At 40.3% G+C, this 22,672-nt stretch overlaps 1 protein-coding gene across 5 annotated transcripts; it reads left to right on the plus strand.

Annotated features, from left to right (window-relative positions):
• Positions 1–773: 773 nt before the first annotated feature.
• On the plus strand, positions 774–21,915 carry sfmbt1 (Scm like with four mbt domains 1). Of its 5 annotated transcripts, none has more exons than XM_013269998.3 (21): positions 774–942; positions 6,039–6,099; positions 7,443–7,537; positions 8,416–8,659; positions 9,340–9,428; positions 11,302–11,554; positions 12,288–12,385; positions 12,567–12,668; positions 14,108–14,267; positions 14,411–14,493; positions 15,127–15,274; positions 15,755–15,868; positions 16,054–16,096; positions 16,197–16,261; positions 16,369–16,508; positions 17,687–17,796; positions 18,148–18,338; positions 19,755–19,933; positions 20,021–20,245; positions 20,670–20,798; positions 20,984–21,915. In XM_013269998.3, exons 2-21 carry the CDS (start codon positions 6,075–6,077, stop codon positions 21,122–21,124), a joined length of 2,634 nt encoding a protein of 877 aa, XP_013125452.1. In that variant the 5' UTR covers positions 774–942; positions 6,039–6,074; the 3' UTR covers positions 21,125–21,915. The 5 variants fall into 5 exon arrangements, with proteins under 5 accessions (XP_013125452.1, XP_013125451.1, XP_013125454.1 ...); XM_013269997.3 differs by having other exon boundaries at positions 776–942; positions 16,194–16,261; XM_013270000.3 differs by having other exon boundaries at positions 777–942; positions 15,148–15,274; positions 16,194–16,261.
• Positions 21,916–22,672: the final 757 nt, after the last annotated feature.

Genomic DNA, 22,672 nt, shown 5'->3' on the forward strand with positions numbered 1-22,672 from the left:
TGGACTTTGTGCGCCGCACTCAGTGTCAGCGTATATTTCCAGCAGTTTCTCCCGCCCTCTCTACCAAAAAAAAACCCAAATAAAAAAAAAAAAACCCCCACAAAAAACAAAAACGGCTTGGCATCCTTGCGCAGCTTTTGAGTACCCTGGCAGCAAAGATGCGTAGAATTGTATCCTTCAGTGTGATTGTATATTTTAAAAGTACGGGACGTATGTCAGGCATTGTGTGTGAGCTTATTTCATTTACTTAACAGATATTACAGTGAATGGAAATAAACCAACTCGAGGTCATCTTCAATAACACAACCGATAGCCTACTTCAATACAGAATGAACTGTTTTTCTTTTGTAGCAGAAAAAGAAACCTATTCCACTTATCGAAATTGTGTCGATTATACGTGCAATTAATTCTGGCTTAGCCATTAACTAAGTGTTGATTCCGTCGGGTATAAAAAAAAAGCCCTTTAACGGCTGGTGAGGCTGACCCTCCCCTTCTGCACCAACATAGCAAACATTTAGCTTTTTTTTCTTTTATTTTTGTGTCATAGATTTGAGTCTTCACTCCTGTTGTGTGTCATTTTTATTGTGTATGTGAAGATGGAAGTCAGTGTGATGTAGCCAGGCTCAGAGGCATATAGGCGGCAGAACATGCGCAGTGGCCGCTCGTGCCATATTGGAATGAGGTCGTGAACGAGAACTGCGTTAAGCTAACGGCACGCTGCCGGAGCGAAGCCGGAAGTATCCGCGGATTAATCCTCGTCACAGCAAAAGCCCCGCTCGTTCCTCGGGCAACGGCTGTAAAGCGGTGGCTCGTGAAGGCGGTTTTATTTTGAAACGTCCCACCGGGGCCTCTGCTTTTTATTCGCGCTACGCTAACGCTGCTGAGAGAGAGCAGGCGGAGAGGAACGGCATCTAAAAAGCGACTTGGAAAAACTACTTAGCGGTAAGGGGCCGATTTTGCGACTAAATATTCACTTGGTCCGTGTTGTTGCGCACAAATTCCTAGCGGTGTTTTGTGCTGGGGTGGCGCATTCGTCTTTTTTCCCGTCTCTCAAAAAGATGAGTCGGGTTCGGTCGAGTGTAAGCGCCCTTATTGCTCGTCAGCCTGCTCTTATTGCTCAAGCCGTGACGTTCAGTAACTTGACTCGGTCACAGGCGGTTTTAAACCATGTGTCCAAGGAGTCCCGCACGGCCGTTACACGCTTACCCTCGCGTTTTTTAATTTATTACACGGAAATTGAGCACATTTCTCCGGCTGTCTGTATCATGTTCCGCTCAGTGTGAAAGTTAGACCGTTGGCGCTGTAGTCTCTCTCTCTCTGCAAAGCCATTGCGTTGATGGCCCATCTCTCTCTCCCTCTCTGAATGCTGCGGTTAGTCGGAACAAGCGGCGCAATCGTAAGCTAGTTACAGTTCAAGGACCGTGTGGAAGTGTCCACGGATGTGCCCTCGGTTAACTCCGTATATTTGTACCGTTCAAGTCTTGCATAATGAAGGTTGCACGACCTCATCCGATTTGTGTTGCTACCACCAAGCAGGCTGCATAAACTAACTGCCCCCCATCCCTCTTTCTCTCTCTCTTTTAAATTCCTCCAGCTTTTTAACGCGGATAAACGAGATGATGCTCGAAATGTCCGCGTTTTCCCGTCAGATTCACCGTTCACTTAATGCACCCTATTATTCATCAGCCCCCTTAACTTCCCTATTGTGCAACTTGAGTGATCCGCTGGCTGGCAGCGCTTGCTCGGCTTGACGTGCCGCTGTGCAACGAGCAGCCTTTACTGAAACTAAATGGAGCACCTGAAGGAAATAGGTGTTATTTAAGCGTGCTGTACTGTGGAAATTGGTCTTTTCCATTTTTAGCCTCTTCCTCCTTCTTTTTCTTCTTCTTTATTTTTCTTCTTCTTTGGATGTGAAGTTGTCGCAGGTTTCGCTGAGATGTCGCAGTAATTTACGGGAGCAGGCCAACTCTTATTTGTTGGGCTTTTGTTTCCAACCATTAAATCCACATTGAAGATGTTAGGGTGTCTGAAGCTATTTAAATCGCCTCGGAAGGTGAAAGGTGTGTGTTTGGGGATGGGGGGTGGTGTCTGAAGAAAAACAAAAAAGGCTGCTGTTGTGAATTTTATGGTATCATTTTAAGATGCGTTATCAAGAATGACATGGAGTTTCAACCTTATGTGCTAGCCCTTTAAAGGGGGTTTCGCCTAAAACCAAAACTATTCTCGCTTACCTATTGTGCTATTATTATTGACCTATAAACCGTGTGGCTTTCGTGTCATGAGCCAAGAGCTATCAGTCAGACAGTTCTGCCTCTGTAGACTCAGTAGAGGATCATTCTGTTTGTGATGTGAAATTATTCTACTGCAACACCTCCTGGCATTTAACATAACCTCAGATTTCATTGTACACAGTTTATTTTTTTACCACATAAAATGCTCTTATTAACACAGTGTGTTATTTACAGCATGGTGGGCTGTCACAGTTTCCAGATGGCTGTGTTGCTGGTGATTTTTTTATTATTATTTTTTTATTTGTCACATTTCATTGCTGTGAACACCACCAACAGAACTCTGTTTGGTTTGCAAACAAACCACGAAAGATTTGATAGTATTACAGGTGTAAATTTATACCAAATGCAACAGATACGTTTTAGGTTTTGTGTAGGTCAGAGTGTGGGCTGCTAACTGTAGAAATGCATTTTCAGTCACTGGTGGATGGCATTTAATAGTGCTTGGGGAAGTGACTAATTTAATTGTATCGAAAGCAGATAGTGTTCTAGAAAAGCCACACAACATGTAAAGACCTTTTTTGTTAGTTTGTGTTTCCCTCCCCGAGACGTCAGAGGCCCTGAAAGGCATTATTGAGAACGCTCAGTGGCATGCTAAGTGCTGATGAGAGTATGATTCGGTGAGTGCTTGTAAAGAGGATGTAGTGTGGATGTCAGTTGGGGGTGTGTGTGCATTTGGCCCTTTCTCTTTCAGGTTCAGTCAGAGTCTTGGGTGTAGAAAGATTCAGGCAGAGCTGTGGTCCACACAGACCACTTTACTTTATATGAAACAGGGGAAGTTGCTTTTCTTCCTGTCTGCTGTGGCAGTTACACAGCAAAAGTGCTGCAGAAAGTTACACCTCATGGACTCAAATAATTCCCTGTGATATAACCAACTGCCTGGGAAACTTATCCATGTTCCACTCATAGTGATTCTCAAACGCTGATGTCCTCTTATTTGTTCAAGAAAGCATGATTCAGTTTTATGCTGTTTGACTTTTGTCAAATGTATTTATTTAACCTGAAAATTCCATTGAGACCAAATCTGGCCAAGGTAGCAGCCATACAAACTCCAAAAGATCTATAAAAAAATGCAACAAGTACCATAAAATACAAGATCTACATAATTATATACAGTATACTTAAAAACTGGTGCTCTCAAGAAAAACATCCACACGTCTCCGTCACCACGTTCCCTATGATGCTTTTAAAATCAGCACTAGACATGACCCTATTTAGGTTTGGGTCTTTCATGTAGGCACAAAAGAGAATGGGAATGACATGAATTTGGATGTCTCTGCCTTGCTTGTGGGTGTATTTTTACACAGCTCAAGTAAGATTCCAAGTATGTAGATGCTTCTATTTCTAGCAAACAAGATGGAAAGATAGGAAAGGCAATACAGAAACCTCACAAATCTCAGCAGCGTTAGGGGCTAAAGGAAACAAGTTGTGCCAAGAAGGTAATAGGGAAGTTATTCAGACTACAGTACAGAGTAGCAGTTCTTAGAAAAACCATAGCCCTTAGTTTGCAAAATATTTTAGCAATTGAAGTGACAAGACTTTAAAATATATCGTGTCTTCAGGTGCTAGCGAATAAAGCCATGAAAACAGCCAAGGTGAGCTTTAATCCTGTCAGGTTGACTTTTAACTGCAGTTTGAGCAAAATGAGCAAAATGACTATAATGTGAAAAAAAAAATATGTAAGTGGTAAAACATGGTTACATTGAAAAATGTCAATTTTCAAGTCATTACATTGAACAGTTTTAGAACAAAATAGTTCCTGTGGCTTTTAGGGTATAATTAGTGGAACGTATTTGCATAATCAGGGTTAGGATTCTGAGCGAGTGCTTGAAAAATTTTCTCCTCTAAGGGGTCCCAGTGACCAGAAAGCATGAGGAACTTTTGATGCAAACTCACGTTGTCAGAACGTAAATGTTACCCGAAAATCCTTCATGTGTGAACAAAATTATCATAGTATTGTGCTCGCGTGCTTGGAGGGAAAAATGAAGCAATTGAAGAGAGACTCCTCACAGGAGGACTCATTGCTGAGCACACATCATTAATCGCTGAACTTGAAGAAACTGAGAAAAACGTAATGTCTTTATTGCAGAAGTGCTAGAAATGCTGCAGCCACAAGAATGTCAATCACTCCCTTAGCTTAGTGACTATTGGTCCAAAAATTCTGATATTTAAAAAAATAACAATAATAATCAAATAATTAAAGGAAAAATATAGCGGTCTAAAAGATATTTGGATATGAAGTGTCTAATGATTCCCAGGTCTGACGGTCTTTCTGTGTAATAAGTGAAAGCGTAGTTGTTAGAACAGCCTGGGATCTGTGTAAAATTGTGCTTATTTCTGGTTACAAAGAAATACAAAGAAATCTGAGGCTCCAGTCCCTAAGCACTGAATGGACATAGTTAAAGAAATCTTTGTGATGGAAAGAGTGCTCTAGAGATGCAGGTTTCTCAAGAAAAGGAGAAAAATAGACTGTTTACATAAAGTGGGTGGTACATTTGTGTGATTTCATTATGGATGGTAATGGACATAATGCATTTTCATGGTTTGAGCTTGTGAGACCCTTTTTAGGGTTCTGTTTTTCTTTATCTGTTGTATCAAAATGTTAATTTTAATTAAGTACTGAATAAAAAAAGAGATATCAGTTTAGAATAAAGCCCCTAGGACCCCTTGGAATATAGCTTTTTTACTAAAGGCCTGTAGCTCTGCTCCTATCTATACTACTCCTTTTCCACTCTGGTGTGAGGAGTGTGTAACCCCCCGGCCCCCCCAGGACAATGAGGTCCTCTGCTGTGTGTTTGTATATGTGCTGGAGGGAGGGGGATAAAGGCAGAGAGAGTAAGGGACAGGGTCGCGGGTGAAAGGCAGCACTGGTCCCGGCGGAGCACGGGGGTCGCAGTGGTAGTCCGGCGGTCGGGAGGGGGTAGCTTCTGATGGCGGCCTTAGTTTTAATAGAGACATCAGCTGTGACAAAGACGGGCTGACAGGGTGCCTGAATGGAGCTGCAGTGACAGACAAGCTCTACCCAGCATCCCATACAGCGTGCTCTCCACCATCGTCACGCCCAGCGCTCCGCTCTTTCTCATTCATGCCACTTCTCTTGTTGTATTAACTTATTTCATCTGGCTCCCACAATGCTCTGGGTTGGGTTTCATGTGTCCGAGTTTGACGTGCGAGTCCACATTCATGCGTTTGTGTTTTCACATTGGGCAGGAAAAGGCATATGACTGTGGTTTTAAAAAGAAGAACCCAAATGAGTTTCACAAGTAGAGAGGTGAGGTTGGATGATATTAGCATAGCTACATATATTTTCCAGCTATCGTACCATCTGGTGCGTTACTTAGGTGGTAAGTCCGGGACCAGATAGAAGCACTTTGAATATTAATATTGGATCTTCTCTAAAGACACTGGCAGCCCTATTATCAAGAGGCAGCAGTCCTTGATTTTCGAATGGCTCAGGGATTCAAACTAATGCAAATTCATTTTTTTTGTTTTGAAGCACAGTTTGCAAATTAATGCTGTTGAATTTTCTTTGTCTTATGTCCGCTGTATGACCCAGTAATGCAGGTTACTCTGCCTGCCATTGTGATGCTTTCTATTCTCTATGGCGAGTGGCTTACACACTGATATGCATAATGATATAGATGGTGTTAAAATAAAGGTATAGGCGTAACAGTGGTGTGCCACAGATGACTATTGGGAGCCTGGATGAGCGCACTGTTTTCATTTCTGTTTCATTCTCTCTTCTGCCAGAGTTTTGGAGTCCTAGTTGGCCGCGAGGGCACCAGCATGAGCCAGGAGACACTGGTGTCTGGTAAGAACAATTCTGTTAACAAATGTGTGAAAGACAAAAAGTTTAGGGAGGTTTTGATTATGAAATTCAAAACCATCGCTGATATTTAAAATAACAGTTTGGCTACACAAAAGTCTGGAGTGACCCCTCATTGCTTTATATTGAGCTAGATAAGTGTTAATAGATGCAGCGATTCATTTAAACATGGGCAAAAATTAATGTAAATATGAGGAAAAAAATGAGGAAATATTAGAGGTGGAAAAGGGGCACATTTTAATTAACTAAAAAAATAGAAAATTAACCGAACCAATTGTGTGAATTTGGAAAACAAACTAAATTCAAATAAAAATATAGAAATATCCTTAGTTTTAGTCTTTGTCAGTAGGCAATATTTGTTATGGAAATGTTTATTGAGACTTGTCTGCGAGTCAATTGCTTTTAAAAAGTTCTGTATTATTTGTTGATTTTACTTGTGCCTGACATGTGCCTTCCATACATAATACGTAAAAACACTGAAACTAATGAAAATTAAACAGAAAACCGATAATTTTCAAACAATAAAAACTAAAGTGAAACAAACAAGCCCACTCTGGAAACTTACTTAAACTGAATTGAAAACAGAAAGTCAAAACGAAATAGAAACAGAAACTAGTTAGAAAATACGAAAGCTTTAATAACTGTGCTTCTTGAAGGGGATTCAAAGCTCTTTGGATGTTGGCTGACTTTTAATCTTTCGTGATGATCCCACGCTGAGGTCCGGGCCAATCCATGACTGATATGGTTTTTCTGCCCAAGTGCTATCCAGTTTACTGCACTGGCAGTGTGTTTGGGATCTTTGTCATTGCTGAAAAATGAAGCTTTTTCCAGTAAGAAGTTTTTCAACAATTTTGATAGCTGCCCAACACCAGTGGTTGAAATGCAGTCCCACACTATGACAGAACCTCCATCATGTTTTACAGATGGATGCAGACATTCACTGTTGGACCTCCTTTCCTGTATGCATTTTTGCAACAGGCTACTAGTAACAAAGGCCCCATTTAAATTGGTTCCTTGCTAATACGTAGACACAGCACTACTTCATCCCTTGAGTTCCAGTAGTTATCTTTAATGCTTGCTGTTAAGTGACTCAACAAACAACAAAAAACCATCCTTACAAGAAAGTTAAGGCTACAAGCTACAAGGACTCTACTCAAAATAAATAGGAAAAAAACAAAAAAAATGTGTGTGTGAATGACTGAATCTAGTGTAAAGCGCTTTGGGGTCCTTAGGGACTAAGTAAAGTACTATACAAATACAGGCCATTTACCATTTAAAACAAAATGCTAGAAAGCAGGTTGATGAAGAAAAATGTGTTTGCATTCCAGATGGAGACTCTGCTCAGGATGTTCCTGACTTTAACTGGGATGATTACCTGGAGGAGACTGAAGCCGTGGCTGTGCCCCATCACAGCTTCAAACATGTGGGTGTCGACAACCTTGACAGCTTACACGCATTTCTGGATAAGCTTGTGCTAGCTATTTATGATGAATTACCAAGCTTCTGTGTAAAGTCTTTAGAGAGACTGGTGGAGTCAAACTTCATATTAAAATTTAAATTGATGTTTTTAAACTTACTAGCATGCCCATATGGTGTTTTCATTTATGTGCTAGAAGGCATAGAATGAGGAAAACAAGCAGTCCGCACCATGTCTGAATGTTTCTTTTGTAGTAACAACAGAGTCACCACTGTCACTTTTTTCTTTCCTGACTAGTGTAAAGTTGGCTCTGGCTGTTACATCGTTACAAATTACTTCCTGTATAGGCGCAACTTAAGTTATTGTGTAGTCAGATAACCAAAGCAAGTAATATGAGTGAAAATTAAACCCTTTTTCATAGTAACTCTTGTTAATTTTATTAACTAATTACAAACATGTGCCTCACATACGGGCAGTCCGTACTGCAGCGCTGTTTTTCTGAGGCCGTTTTGATTTGACTAGCTGTAATATGCAAAATGTATTGAAAAAGTTTGGAGATGTTGAGGAAAAATGTGGGTCAGGTTTTGAAGTAATCCAAAGAAATTTGACCACGTTCTTTGCAATCCAGTGGAGTACATGACTAAATATTTCCATGTGCTTTGTGCTCATGTTAAAGAGACCTAACCCAACCCTATGTTCTCTGGATAAGTTACTTGTAGCAAACAATTGGAGAGTCCTTGTGTTCTCTCATAAAACTAAGTGTTTTAACCCATGTTACTTAAGCTGAAAGCTGGTAGGTAGATTTATTTAGGATGAAAACCAATAGAATAGAAAGTCTTTTCTCTTATGTTGATTTGATCTCCTGTTTTCCGTTCTCCCCTCAGGTGGACCAGGGCCTGCAGACAGGGCTGACTCCAGGCATGAAGCTGGAGGTATGTGTGCGCTCTGAAGCCGACAGCCCTTACTGGGTGGCAAACATCATCACCACATGTGGACAGCTGCTGCTTTTACGTTACGAGGGATACCAGGATGACCGCCGTGCAGACTTCTGGTGTGACATCATGACGGCAGACCTCCACCCTTTGGGTTGGAGCCGGCAGCACGACAAGACAATGAGGCCCCCTGAAGGTGAGGCACTGCTGGGGTTGGCATTGTTTGTGGGATGCATAGTTAGAGCTGACGGATCTCATAAATCAAAGTCAAGTAACCTTTCTGTCTTTTAAATGGAGAGAGTTCTGCAGAGACAATGCACAGTTTTTGGGTTTTTTCTTTCATGCTAAAATGTAATTTAATGTTGGAACTCAACTGGGTAATTGGACTTTTGTTCATCAGTTAGATTTAGGTAATGAATATTTCTGTTCTCCTGATGTGCTGCTGGCACAGTTGCCCACAGGTGAAACACTGGGGTTTCCCTTCTGACGTTCTAGCTTCATGAAAAATAGATTTCCCACAAAATGGGTAGGCGAAACACTGAAGGAAATTCACTTTTTTCTTGTGCATTTTTTAAATTAATGGAGATTTTAAAAAAAACTTGATACTTGTGTGTATAAACAGAAAACATTACAAAACAAAAGACTTGATTTGACATTATGGGATGTGGTAGATGACACAGATGAAAGTTTGATAAGATAACATCTCACCTTCAGTATATGATCCCTCTAGTATTTTTTTTTTCTGTTTTATAATTAATGTGATGCTTCAAAGCAGCTGTGTGAGGGAAAAATTAGAATGGGGATGTGTGTAATGCTAAAGACCACCAGCTTGTTTGGTTAATAAACTAAACGGTGTGTGTGAATCATCCACCTCAGGTGTGCGTGAGAAGCATCAGGACTGGGAGGCTTTGCTGGAAAAGGCCTTGGCTGAGGAGTGCAGTGCGCCTGCCAGCCTGCTGGAATTGGTAAGGCAGGGGAAGGAAGCAGCTGTCCTTCCAAAAGGCTACTCACACCCAGGGTGGGGCGTTAGCTTTCGGCATTTCGGTACCCACCCGTGCCAACAACAATCTCCTCTATCAGGGCAAATTTACGGCACACACTGTGCACTCCCATGTGCCATTTCACTTAAATGTCGGATAATTACAAGTTGCATTCTCTCATATTAGATGGGCAGTTGAGGAATTGTGGATATATTAGGGAAGGGATGTTGAAGATAGAGCTGCCAGGGATGTGGAGAGACGGAGCCAGGTGTTCAGCTGTGACGACCCCTAAAGGGAGCAGCCGAGAGGAGATCCTCTCTCAATATTTGACTTACCTTTGAGAGTAATATTAGAGCTTATTCCAAATTACAAAGTAACAAATTAGATTAGCTATATTAAAATTCAGGCCCAGCAGAAGGAATTTAAAGCAGCAGAAATCAGTGTCTTTCTTCCTTTTCCTCTTTTTTCCCCCCCACTTCTTAGCTTTTCTGCCTTCATGTCTGATGCCAGACTCTCTCAACATGGACAATTCCAGTTTTTGTGGAGAAATGCCATCCTTCAGAGACTTTTTTTTTTTTAGCTGTGCTTTGCTAGCACAGCTAAGGTGCTCTGCTACCTTTGTGACATCCACATTTTCCTCTTCTGTCAACTCTTTCTGTGATTTTTTTTTTTTTTTTTTTTTTTTTTTTTTTTTACACATTTTGGCCAGTTTGCCTTTGAGTGTTATTAAGCTAGAAAATGTCTCTCCTGCAAATATTATGTAAAACCTATCAACCAGTGTTTCAGTGTATCCACAGGCGTTCATCTATAAATGTCATCCCAAACAGACTTTGCCTCATGCAGCCCCATATCACACTCTCACCTCCCTTGATTCGCGGTCAGAACTTTGGTTTCACTGTGGCACTCTTGGCCAGGATCACGCCAGCCATGCTGGAAACCATCTGAACAAATTTATCTTGTGTCTCATCTGATCAAAGAATGTGCTTCCATTATTAGTAAGGCTTTTTTGTGCACTTTAGCACATTTTAATCTTTTAATTTTATGCCAAAGAGCAAGCAGGGGAATTTTTTTTTCTTGGCTGGTATCCATAAAAGCTGACATTAGCACAGCGTCCTTCACACTGTCTGAGCTGTTGCAGAGCATCTCATTTCTACTCAAAAACTCTGTGCCAAGTCTTCTTTTAAAGTTCTTTTTGTACAAGTGGTTCTTGGCTTATTTTGTAACTTCTGATTACTGTGGAAATGTGTTCCACTCATTTTTCCCCCCTGATCTTCCTCTATCCCTTTGCATCTTTGTGAACTCTCAGTATCAGATTGCTGCATTGATTTTCTACTTTGGGGCCTGTATTCTCAATATAGTATCTCTGAATGTTTTGAGTGTTTACGATAGGAAACAGGCACAGAAATAAGGCAGTTGTTAGAGATGAATTGCTTTAAATTCTAATGATATTGCACTCATCACTGTTGCTACTTAGTTATTTGTATTTTCCTATCTGTATTTTAAGTCTAGATTTATATCTCTAAGAGGCAAAATAGAAAAATTGACATTAGAATACATCTCAGCTTGAACTAAATACGTTTTTATCTGCTGAAGTCTGAAGTATACAAAACACAAGGCTCTGAGCTTTTGTTTACACCATGAACGATGTGCTGCTGGAAGCAAATACACTGTAGGAGCAGCCTGTGAAATTCTTCACATCCATTAGTTAGCTTTCAGTCACCGTGCTTCAGTTCTGCCACTTAGCCATGCAGCGCATTCTCTCCACTGCAAATTCCTCTCCTTGTCTAGGCGTGTGTTCATGTGTGTTTGTGTTAGTGTGCTATGGGCTTTCCATTTACCACTCCTGGCCCCCTTCCAGCCCCAGCGTGGCAGAGACCCAGTGGAGCTCCTATGTGCAGGCTGCTACGTGGAGCTCCAGGATAGCAGTGACCCGGGGCTGGCCTGGGCTGCTGAGGTGGAGGAGAATGTCGGAGGAAGGTTGAAACTGCGGCTTATAGGCACAGAGGGTCTCCCAGACACACCCGCAACTCTCTGGCTCTTTTATCTCCACCCACGCCTACACCCACCTGGCTGGGCCAAAGAGCACGACTGCACCCTCAAGCCTCCTTCAGGTCAGTGGCATCGACATGGGTCAGGTTTTATTTCCAGAAGTAAAGGAAGTTCCTTTCTTCTTCATCTATAGGTTTCTGAGCAAAGTGCCATTGCATGCATTAGTGACAGTTTAGAAGAAAGGACACGTGGACGATCCATATGAATGCATTTTAATTATCAAGTGTAATTCTATTATTTTCATATACACTGTGCCAGTATCGTATACACTAGCCCAGCAAAAAAACTTCTCAGTACTTCCCGCTAGACCTTGAAATTAATTTTCCATGCAGGATTTGATAGATCACTGCTACCACCAAAAGTCTTCATTTATTTTAATACCATCCTTTTTATAGCTCAGATACAGGATAATGTTAGTAAAAGGAGTGAATTAGATCTTTTTAGATTACTTTTTCTTCTTCGTAAGATGTTTTTATTGTATTTTTTTTTTCAAAAGCAGTAATTTGATTTCAGCCATTTAATTTCTGTCTGGAGTCCAATATCCTGTGATAAGAAGTTTCTGTTTTGTGGTTGCAACATTGTGGAGAGCGACATTGATTTTTTTTCTTCTTCCCTTGTTTAATTAACTGGGGGGAACTTTTTAAAGGTCTAGCTATAGACCAAGCTGACACACAGGCTGTGTTTTACCAAGTACCGCTTTATACTTTGTGTTTATTTAGTCAAATTCAAAAGCATGCCCTTGAGAATCAAACATTACCACAGTTATCTTTAACAGCTGTTTGGTCTTTGTTTCAGATCTGTTAGGTCTGCGGACGGAGGAAGAGTGGGAGGAGGTGAGACAGAGGATCAGTGACCTGCCTCAGGATGAAGCTCTGACTGCAGAGTTAACTAAAGTACGGTCAACTGTGCTCTTTATTTGTTCTTCCTGACCAGAACATTCCTCTGTTTATTCACGAGTTAACATTTGATATTTATGCTTAACTGAAAGCGACATTCTCCAAATCGGGTGCTGAAAGATTTTTAAGACCAAGGCTTTTGGAAATGGCTCTTCATACAAGTGTTTGTTTGTCTCAGGATCAACCTGCCATTGCTGCTCATTGTTTCAAAGAAGGGATGAAACTGGAAGCTGTTGACCCTGCTGCTCCCATTTCCATCAGGCCTGCAACTGTCACCAGGGTAACGGAATTTCCCATTAAATCTGTGTCTTCTGTGCTCAGTTTTGCTCCTGCTTCTTTGCTATCATACTGTAGTGAAACTCAACTTACAGCGAGTTATTGGCTTGACATCCACTTTGTATTTCAGAGCAGGAAATAGAAAACGCGCAGTTTTAAACTATGTACTATTCTTAATCATGATTTTCTTTATATGTTACAACAATATATGTAACACAGTCAATAATCAATCATTTTTTAATCAGCTCAGCACTGCTTTTATTTTTTTATTGTTATATGTGCAGAGTGTGAAAACAATTCAATACACTATTACTATTATTATTATTATTATTATTATTATCATTATTATTATCATTATTATTGCCATATTCTCAGTCTTTCCTCTTCAGACACCGGGGATGCAGCCAAATGTAACGACACAAACCGTTTCATATGCCAGAATGAGAGCTTCCTTGTAGTTAGCTTGAGTTGGGCAGCGATGCCATTTTACTTTAATATTTGTATGTGAAATAATGTCACATTTTAACAGCACAAAAAAATGCTAAATATTTCTCTACAGTAGATTCCTAAGAAAACGGCCTGCTTTGATGATGGGCTTTTTCTGCTTTTCTGCTAAGCACAGCTAATGGCCCCTCGTTTACTCACGTCTGCAAACCTGCGTACAGGGAAGAAAGTAACTTAAATTTTATCAGATCAGGAGCAGACTTTCGAGTTCCAGTGTTTAAATTATATGTGAAAGTGACTCATCACTGCAACGTGTTCTGCAGCATCTTGGGCAGCAGGTTCTAACTTGTGAAAAGGTTGATCTTTTTACACAGAAGTGTGGCTGCTCTGCTCTATCAGCCCATCATAGCAGCTGTAACATCGCTCGCAAAGCCAACAAACCGTGTGCATAATTTCTTTACACTTTATAAATGCAGGATGTTGCAGACAGCAGCCCCGGTGCAGAGCTGCAATTTAACAAGCCACAGCTCCTCTTTGTAGGAAACTCTGTGCGTGTGAGTCTTCTGACACTTGGAATCCAGTTGATTTACCCCTTTATTTAGTTAACAGTAGTATAGTTAATGAAAAGTTGAAATACACAGGATCCGGTTCATCCCCCCAAGCAATCATGCTGTTGAGTGTTTCAAGGTGTCATGCTAAAAATCTCAGTGTTTCTGTTTGATTGTTTGTTTGTTTTTTTAAAACAAGCCCACTTACTTATGTGTATATGTATATATACATATGTGTATGTGTATATATATGGGCCCCCGCACAAAGCACCCAGAGTATCAATGCTGTGCTGTCTTCATTCAGTTAAAAAATGTTTATCCAACGTGCTTAAATATGGCTGAAACAATAGATCGTATTAGAAATGCTAAATTGCTAAAAACTCAACCAGCTCAGTGTGACTACAAGATAAAAACATCTGACAGTCTCTGGGTTCGGTGTTGTATATTCCAGGTGTATAACGAGCAGTACTTCCTGGTGACAATGGACAACCTTTGTGATATTGAGGAGTCAGACAGTGCTGGGCGATCCTTCCTTTGTCACAGAGACAGTCCGGGGATCTTCCCTGCTCAGTGGAGCCTCAAAAACGGGCTCCCACTCAGCCCCCCACCAGGTTTGTTCTGTCACTTATCACTTTTTGACAACTTGAAATCAGACAGTTCATGATAACAGTAGTGAGATTGCTTGTGCAGTCTTGCTTTCTCTCTAAATTGCCTTATTTCCTTCTCTTGTTGGTGTTTATTGTATCATGCACAGGATACCAGGGTCCAGACTTTGACTGGGCAGACTACCTGAAACAGTGTGAAGCTGAAGCCGCTCCTCAACATTGCTTCCCAACTGTAAGTAAACCTTTTTTCTTTTTTTTTCTTTTTGTTTTTTTTTTTAAACCATCTGTCTTGCAGATTACTGACCAGACAAATAATGATTAAAAGAAAAAAGAAAAACTTGGGTCTCACTATTTATTCATGCTTCTGAATTGAGGGTTTTTTGCTTGTTTGTTTGTTTGTTTTATATGAATTGAGTTTAAATAAAATAATTTTGTTTATATACATGATGGTGCATCTAAAAATTAGGCTAAGTTAAAAATTTGAGGAATGGGGAGAAAATAGTTAAATAAAACATTTTTCTGATATAGTTTTGAGAGAGACTGCAGGCAGCGAAGATAACAAAGATAACAAACAGTGGAAATATTAGTTTTCCTTGATTGTGTCATTGCTTTTTCTGTTTTTGCCCCTTTTGCCTGTCATAAATGACCAAATATGAGAAATTACACTTTTCAGTTTAGCCATGTGACTGACGGCATATTTGGATACCAGTGATGAAATGTGTCTCGACAGTGTAATGGGGTTGTAGAGCAGGTGACCCACTGTGACTTCTCTTGCGTTTTACGGGAGACTCAGCATGTTATGTTTTCCTAATGGACAAATTTCACAGAAACTAACCATCAGCCATCCTCCCTCACCGTGAAACAGCTCTCTCTGTTTACCTCCCAGGAACAGTGTGAGCACAGCTTCAAAGAGGCCATGAAACTAGAGGCTGTCAACCCACTGTCACCTGAGAACATTCACGTGGCCACAGTCACCCGGGTCAAAGGGCAATACATTTGGCTGAGCCTTGAAGGTGAGATGACTACTGAAACTTTAGTAGATGGATTCAAATGAACAATTACAATGTGCACAGTCTTTCTTCTGCTGTTTTAAGAAGAAAACGCTGACATAGTATTTGAATGGCAGCAAAAAAAAAAATTGCAGCTAATTATGCAGAAGGCAAAGTTAATTTGTGCCTTTCTGTAGTGTGCCTTCCTCCTGTTTTGTATATACTCCTCTTGTCTGTTATTTATTCTTGCTGTCCTACTATTTATATTTTTATTCCATGGACAGTTGATGTGGAGCACCCACAATTTAGTTGTACATGTGCAATCACAACAAAAGCCTGTTCTGTTCTGTTCTGTTCTATTCTATTCTATTCTATTCTGAAAATAATCTTTCGTTTTAAAAGAAGGAGTTTAATGTCTGATTTTTATTTTTTTGACATTGGAAGGGATTTCTTTAAAGAGTTTAAAGAGTGTGTGTGTGTGCGCCCATGTCTGTATTCTTGCAGGTCTAAAGCAGCCCATGCCAGAGCTGATAGTTCATGTGGACTCACTCGATATATTTCCTGTCAGCTGGTGTGAGACAAATGGCTATCCACTTGTCTACCCTATTAAGCCCTCAGGTATACAACATGACTCACCATTGTAGAGTTTCATGGTAGTGGTGGTTACCCAGCAGCTTGAGTAAGCCTGTTACTAAGAACACAAATAGAAACAAAATATGATCTTCATTTTATCCTGACGTTGGAATAAATAGCAATGAAAAGCAGTGCATCCGGGCACACGTTAATCTCTCCTTGTTTTTCAGTTGAGAAAGAAAAGAAGATTGCTGTGGTGCAGCCAGAGAAACAGTGAGTATGAGAGGAGGGGTGGGGTGTGTGATTGGTGGTAAAGTGGACTAAGCTCAACAGCCTTTCAACATCTCATTTAATTTTCATCCTTTTACAGCAGAACTCCCCCCAAGTCTTCATCACCTGACACTGTCAAGCAGCAGATAGCAAACCAGTCGGAGACAGGTCAGTTTGTCTGATCAGTTTTTAAGACCCTACATATTATGTTCAGTTTGCTGTTTATCTACTGTGGTGGTTCCATCATATATATTTTCTTGTGTGAACGTGTGCAGGGCAGGGCAACGGGAAATACTGCTGTCCCAAGATCTACTTCAACCACCGCTGTTTCTCAGGGCCCTACCTTAACAAGGGACGCATCGCTGAGCTGCCTCAGTTCATCGGCCCTGGAAACTGCGTCCTCGTGCTCAAAGAGGTGAGAGGGCTTGGTCAGCTGGTGACATGTCAGATATTTTAGCCATTTTTTATATACAAAACATATTATATGACCAAATATCAACAAAACTGCGTTCCAGAAGTAAAAATCCCATCTATATTCTCCATAGAGATTTTGATCATGAGCCATAAAGCTGTAAACATCCAAAGCAGACTTAGGACAAGCTACAGCATTATGGAACGCCGGAAAGTGTTTCTATGGAAACCACAAGTCTGCATGTATATCAGCCTTGTTTTAACAGAAACATCTTTTATTGTGATGGTGTGGAACTACTTTACCCACAATCCTCAATCAAAACAGTAATGACTCTGATTGGTGGAGGTTGCTGTTACCATGGAAATGTTTAAACCCCACCAAATGCCAGAACACCAAACTTCAGAAACTGTGAGAGCGGTTATTACAGTCAGGAATAAATCACTGTACCCATAACCATGCAACTATGCTGTACTTTACTACATATACACAACACAGACTACTAAATGTCCAGCCATCCATCTACATTAAAAAATGGACACTTGGCATTCAAGGCTCAGGAAGTAATTTGCTGTGGAATCTGGGATTTTCAGTGGGTTATGGGATTAATAATTCTTTCACCAGTAAAAGTAATTATCTACACAGTCTTGTGCCTGGCCTCTTTTCTATTTTTCTTTATTTTTTTCTTTTTATTGTCATGATTCACCTCGTAGCTGGTTCAAGGCTTCAAACTTGGTACAAGGATTTTTTTTTTTTTTTTTTTATGTTAATGGAGAAAATGAATAAGGAATTCACTTCCAGAAATGTCCTTGAAAGGCTGTTACATCTTTCTTTTGTGCAAATTAGTCAATGTTAGCAATGTCCTAAACTGTCATACTGAACACTGCAAATGTAAATGCCAAATTAAAGGTGGCAGCTTTGCCACTGTGAGGTTGTTAGTATGATCAAGTTAGGATTTCACCCAAAGCACTGTATAGCACGGCTAGGTTCTGAAATTGTTCAGCTCGTTGTGTTTCCTCAGAAACTAGTGACATTATGCCTATTAGTTAACAACACAATGTTATACTGTACAGCAAAAATCTTGTCTCAGGCTGATTATGGCTTTTTGATGTTAAGAGAAAACACATAGTGCTACTAAAGTATAAAATAACTAATTCTTTTCATCGTTTTCATCTCGTCTCCAGGTATTGACTCTGCTGATAAACTCGGCCTACAAGCCCAGCCGTGTGCTGAGAGAGCTGCAGCTGGACCAGGAGAGCCGCTGGCAGGGCCATGGAGAGACACTCAAAGCAAAGTGAGGAGAAGCGTCATTTAATCCTTCACTCAAAATACTCAGTTCTTCAGAAGAACCTGTAGCAATAGAACAAGTGCTCACAGCTGGCATATTTGACAGGAAAACTGGTTTAAAAGTGTACTTAAAGCACAAATAGGTACAGACATGGGTATATTCATACCGGAATCGGGGCAACCCACTAATACTTCAGTAAAGTGGTGAATTAGATGATAGCATCTAGGTTTCTGTAAGGAGAGATCTTGTTAGATTACATATTGAAGCGGTTTTGGTTTTGAATAACTGAAATTTTTTCCAGCCCAGCACTTTGTGGAAAATTAATCACATTTACAATTGCTTTTCTTTAAACATCAGGTACAAGGGAAAGAGCTACCGGGCCACCGTGGAAATAGTCCGTACAGCAGACCGTGTGGCAGACTTCTGCAGGAAAACCTGCATTAAGTTAGAGTGCTGCCCGAACCTGTTTGGACCTCGCATGGTTCTGGAGCACTGCTCAGAGAACTGCTCTGTCCTCACCAAGACCAAATACAGTAGGTGGCAAACAGGTCATTGAGACTTAAGATTATTTCTCATTTCATCTGAAGTGTTTGTTTATATAGTTAGAGAGGCAATATAAACAACCTCTGATATTCATTTATAATAGCTTAGAAATCTTTGTATTTGTTGATCAGCTGTTATAAACTCTTTGAGAAGCAATTAGAAAACTAACAGATTTCTAATTGAATTAGAAAGTATATGTGCAATCTGGACATTACGCAACTAATAAAAGACTCAGATCATGCAGTGATACAGTGGAAATGCAGTAGAACGTGTTTCTGTAACTGACAGCATTTGGCATTTGAAAGACTGTGAATATGGTGGCGTTTGAATCAGGAAAAGGAACGTCATTACAGAAGTGATACGGAATGTCTAACGTTTCCAACCAGTGTTTGTAATACATGCTCAGCATTGTGGTGGCCATGTAAACCTTAAAAGCCCCAACCATGAAATAATTACCAGAAATTTCTAATGTTTTCAAAATTATAGAAGTCTCAAAACACATGTATTAAATGTGATAGGATTAATTTTACTTTTCATGATCTGTTTGTTATGTGTGGAGCTCCATAGTTGTCTACTAAAGAGGTTTTGCACTCCAAAATAATATTATTGTGTGTTCTGGTCAGTGCATGTCTCCTCCTCTTTTGTCTGCCACCTTTTGGGGCAGTTTGTTTTTGCAGATGTGTTTCGTTTTTTTATTATATAAAAACTTGTCATTTATATGGAAATGTAGGTATTTAGAGATTTTAATTAAGTATATATTTTTATTTTTATATTTAGACATTTTTGTGAATGTATTTTTTTTTTTTTGAATTTTTGATTATTTTTTTTTTCCTTTTACAATTTTCTGTTTTTATGGCACTCTCATGTCTCCATAACTTGTTCTCATTTTGCCCAAAGCTTATTCGCCTTCAGTTCTTTTCATTTGTGTAGCTCGTGAATAGAAACGATCCGTGCATATGCAAACACTGCCTTGAATGTGAATATTCTGAGAAATAGAACAAAGGGCTACAGCATTTCTTTTTGTTGTTGCAGTAACCTTTGGCTTAGTGGGTATTCAGTGAGCACACAGAGTTGGTAGAAAATGTGTCAGGGTTGGCCTCTTTGATCTTGTGTAAAACTTTTTTTTTTTTAAAGCACAAACCCACAGATTTGCTGATATGTTTACTGCAGCTGCATCACAGTGTTGTGGTTAACTGATGCAATTCAATAGCAACAGACAAATGATTATGCTTTCTCTTTTTTCATCTCATTCAGACCTACCGAACAGCCTGTTTATCAGTGCTTTTCTTATAGAGAGCGTTTAAGAATACAAGCATTAGAGCCAGATTAATATCCATCTGTTTCAGTGGTGTATTCAAGTCTATAAGACATGCCAGGCGCAATATGATAATGACACCACAGGTTTTTTGTTTTACCATCAGCATATTACTATGGAAAGAAGAAGAGTAAACGTGTTGGTCGTCCACCTGGAGGCCAAACTAATCTGGATGCTGGAGTGAAAAGAAGGGGGCGGAGGAGGAAGAGGAGGAAGCAGCTCTTTGTCCATAAAAAGAGACGCTCATCAGCTTCTGTTGACAACACACCTGCCGGCTCTCCACAGGTACCCCAGAACTCATGTTACTTCTGCATTAAGCTTTAGGTTAAACAAACTGTGTGAAATGACCGCTTGTCATCCTTTTGCTCACAGGGCAGTGGGGAGGAGGAAGATTTAGATGAAGATGACTCCCTGAGTGAAGACTCTGGCTCTGAGATGCAGGACGATCTCCAGGACGATTCAGAGCAGTCAGTCGGGAAATCTCAGCCCACCACACCGTCCCCTTCCCCGCCGGCGACTCCCAGGCCGACACGCAGACGCCGGAAACCCCGCTCCCCCTCGTTCTCTGATGATGAGAACCGCCCCCCTTCACCAAAGGTGATGAAAATTACAGAGAGGAGCTTTGCAATATTTCTAATTATGTTTCCAAGCAGTGTATCTGTAATTAATACTCAGCAGGTTCACAAAGATTTTCCACTTGTTCTGCGCTCTGCCCCTTCAGTTGCACTCTAAATAAATGCCTTCTTCTTTCTAACATTTCCATTTTAGTAACATTTTAAAAGGTGTTTCTGCCGCATTACGCTCTGTCCCATTATGCTGCTTCAAAGAAACAAAAATGTCTCCAGTGGCTGTTTGACTTTGACCTTTTACTGCTTTTACACAGCTATTATTTCTTTAATGAAATGTTTAGGTCTGGTACCCATCTCAGCATCAATTGCAAGGGTTAAAATGAGCTGCGAGCCTTTCCTCTTTGGCAGGGAAATCTCAGTCTGTCTGACTCACACTGTCTGTGTGTTTGTAGACGCCAAAAGCTGAGCCTCCTCAGAAACTGTGTTTGGATACCAGCCCCCTGGAGTGGAGCGTTACTGATGTGGTTCGCTTCATCAGGACCACTGACTGTGCGCCTCTTGCGAGGATTTTCTTGGATCAGGTATGAAATACTCAGACTTAATGGCCGTGGGATAAGAGCTCACTCTACTTCAGCGCAATAAGTGCATTATACACTTGTACTGTATCCATGGTTAGAAATGGAAACATTTTAACATTTCTCGCGTGTTAAGCCAAAAACAAGCTATATATAGAAATTGCATCTCACATGAACTCGTGTGTCGGCAGGAAATTGACGGACAGGCGCTGCTGCTGCTGAACCTCCCGACAGTGCAAGAGTGTATGGACCTGAAGCTGGGACCGGCCATCAAGCTCTGTCACCACATCGAGCGGGTCAAGCTGGCATTTTATCAGCAGTTTGCTACGTAGCTGACGGGGGACCAGATGTGGGATGTGACTGCACCCTGTTCTGTGTGTTAATCCATTCAAAAACAATGTTTTTTGTCCCCCCCCCCTTAACACTGGACATCGTTTAGAATCCTTCCTATTCCACAACCTGCGTGGACATGAGATAGACGAAGCAACATTTCTTGATCCTTGGGGAGGGGGAAAGACAGCTGAGAAAGTAGAAGACTCAAAGGAAGGAACTTGTGGCTGTTTGATGGCACAAATAAATGTAAAGACACATAAGTATAAATTCCTTAAATTCAACATATTTTGACATCAAAACAAACCATCACCAAGGACTTGCTTTAGGTTTAAAAAAAAAAAAGAAAAAGAAAAAAAGCTTGGTTTCTGTATCTATTTTAATTAATGCTGTTTGACTCATTTGTATCTTCGGAGTGTTGTGAACCAGTTTTTTTTTTTTTTTTTTTTTCTCTCCCCTTTTCTTACCCCACTTAAAAAGTGACGCAGCACCACTTCTAGAACTTTTGTTCTATTTAGTTATACTTTTCAGTCTACTTACCTTTTTGACAGGGCAATACCACAGGATGAAAGCTTTTAAAATGTAATACTATGGGATAAGTAAGTAATAATCTCACTAAGTAATAAGTGAGATTAACTCCCTTCTGATCTGGTGACTTCTGTGGAGAATATTTAAAGTGTCTTCAAAAATGTATTTTGGTGTATTAGTTAAACAAAAAACAGTAATCGTTTCTTCAGAAATCAAACTAGACGATGCAAAGAGTCTGATACCCAGCTGTGAAGTGATAGTTTGAGTCATTGCAGGGATTGCATTAGATTTTATTTTAAACATGCAACATGTATGTCAAGATCTGTTGCTAGTACTAAGATGGAATACTTTATGCCAAATTTGTATGCTTAATCTAAAATGGGGCCTCGATCTTAAGAGACTAAGGCTCTCTGGTTTAAGTCTCAATATGTGGAAGGATTTTGTACTGCAAGCACAAGCAAAACCATGCACTACATGGTGGTATGCAATTATGACACGTGCATGTCTGTATATAGTGTACATATTCAAATATCTTCTAGTGCAACAGGGTGATTTGAAAGAAAAAAAAATCGTCTTTGTGCATATGTGTAAATGCCCAAACATATTTGCACAGAACAGGTCTAAACTTTGCAATATTGGGTATATGATGCGAGTCAGTTTAGCTACAGTTGATAAAAACATTTTAACAGCAATGGGTTATTTTAATTGCTAATGCTAAATGAAATTGGCAGTTTTAAAGCAAGATGATACTCTTAACATGCTTTTGTAAGTCGTTTTACCCCTCGTTTTTTTTTTTTTTTTCAGTCCGTGTCGTGCGGTTTGATGTAACGTGCTTCATTTTGTGTGATGTTTGTGTTTACTAATTTTCTCGTAGTTCCCTTGTGCTCAGAACAATAGCACATGCCTTCGTTTGAAGATTATTATCACTGCTATTTAAAGACAACACTGCAATAAAAGCTGAACAACGACTTTTTATGCGACTCGTGTTTGTTCCTCATTTCCCGGCATGCACTTTGTGGCTA

Source organism: Oreochromis niloticus, linkage group LG5 (assembly GCF_001858045.2).
Source record: "Oreochromis niloticus isolate F11D_XX linkage group LG5, O_niloticus_UMD_NMBU, whole genome shotgun sequence".
NCBI lineage: Eukaryota > Metazoa > Chordata > Actinopteri > Cichliformes > Cichlidae > Oreochromis > Oreochromis niloticus.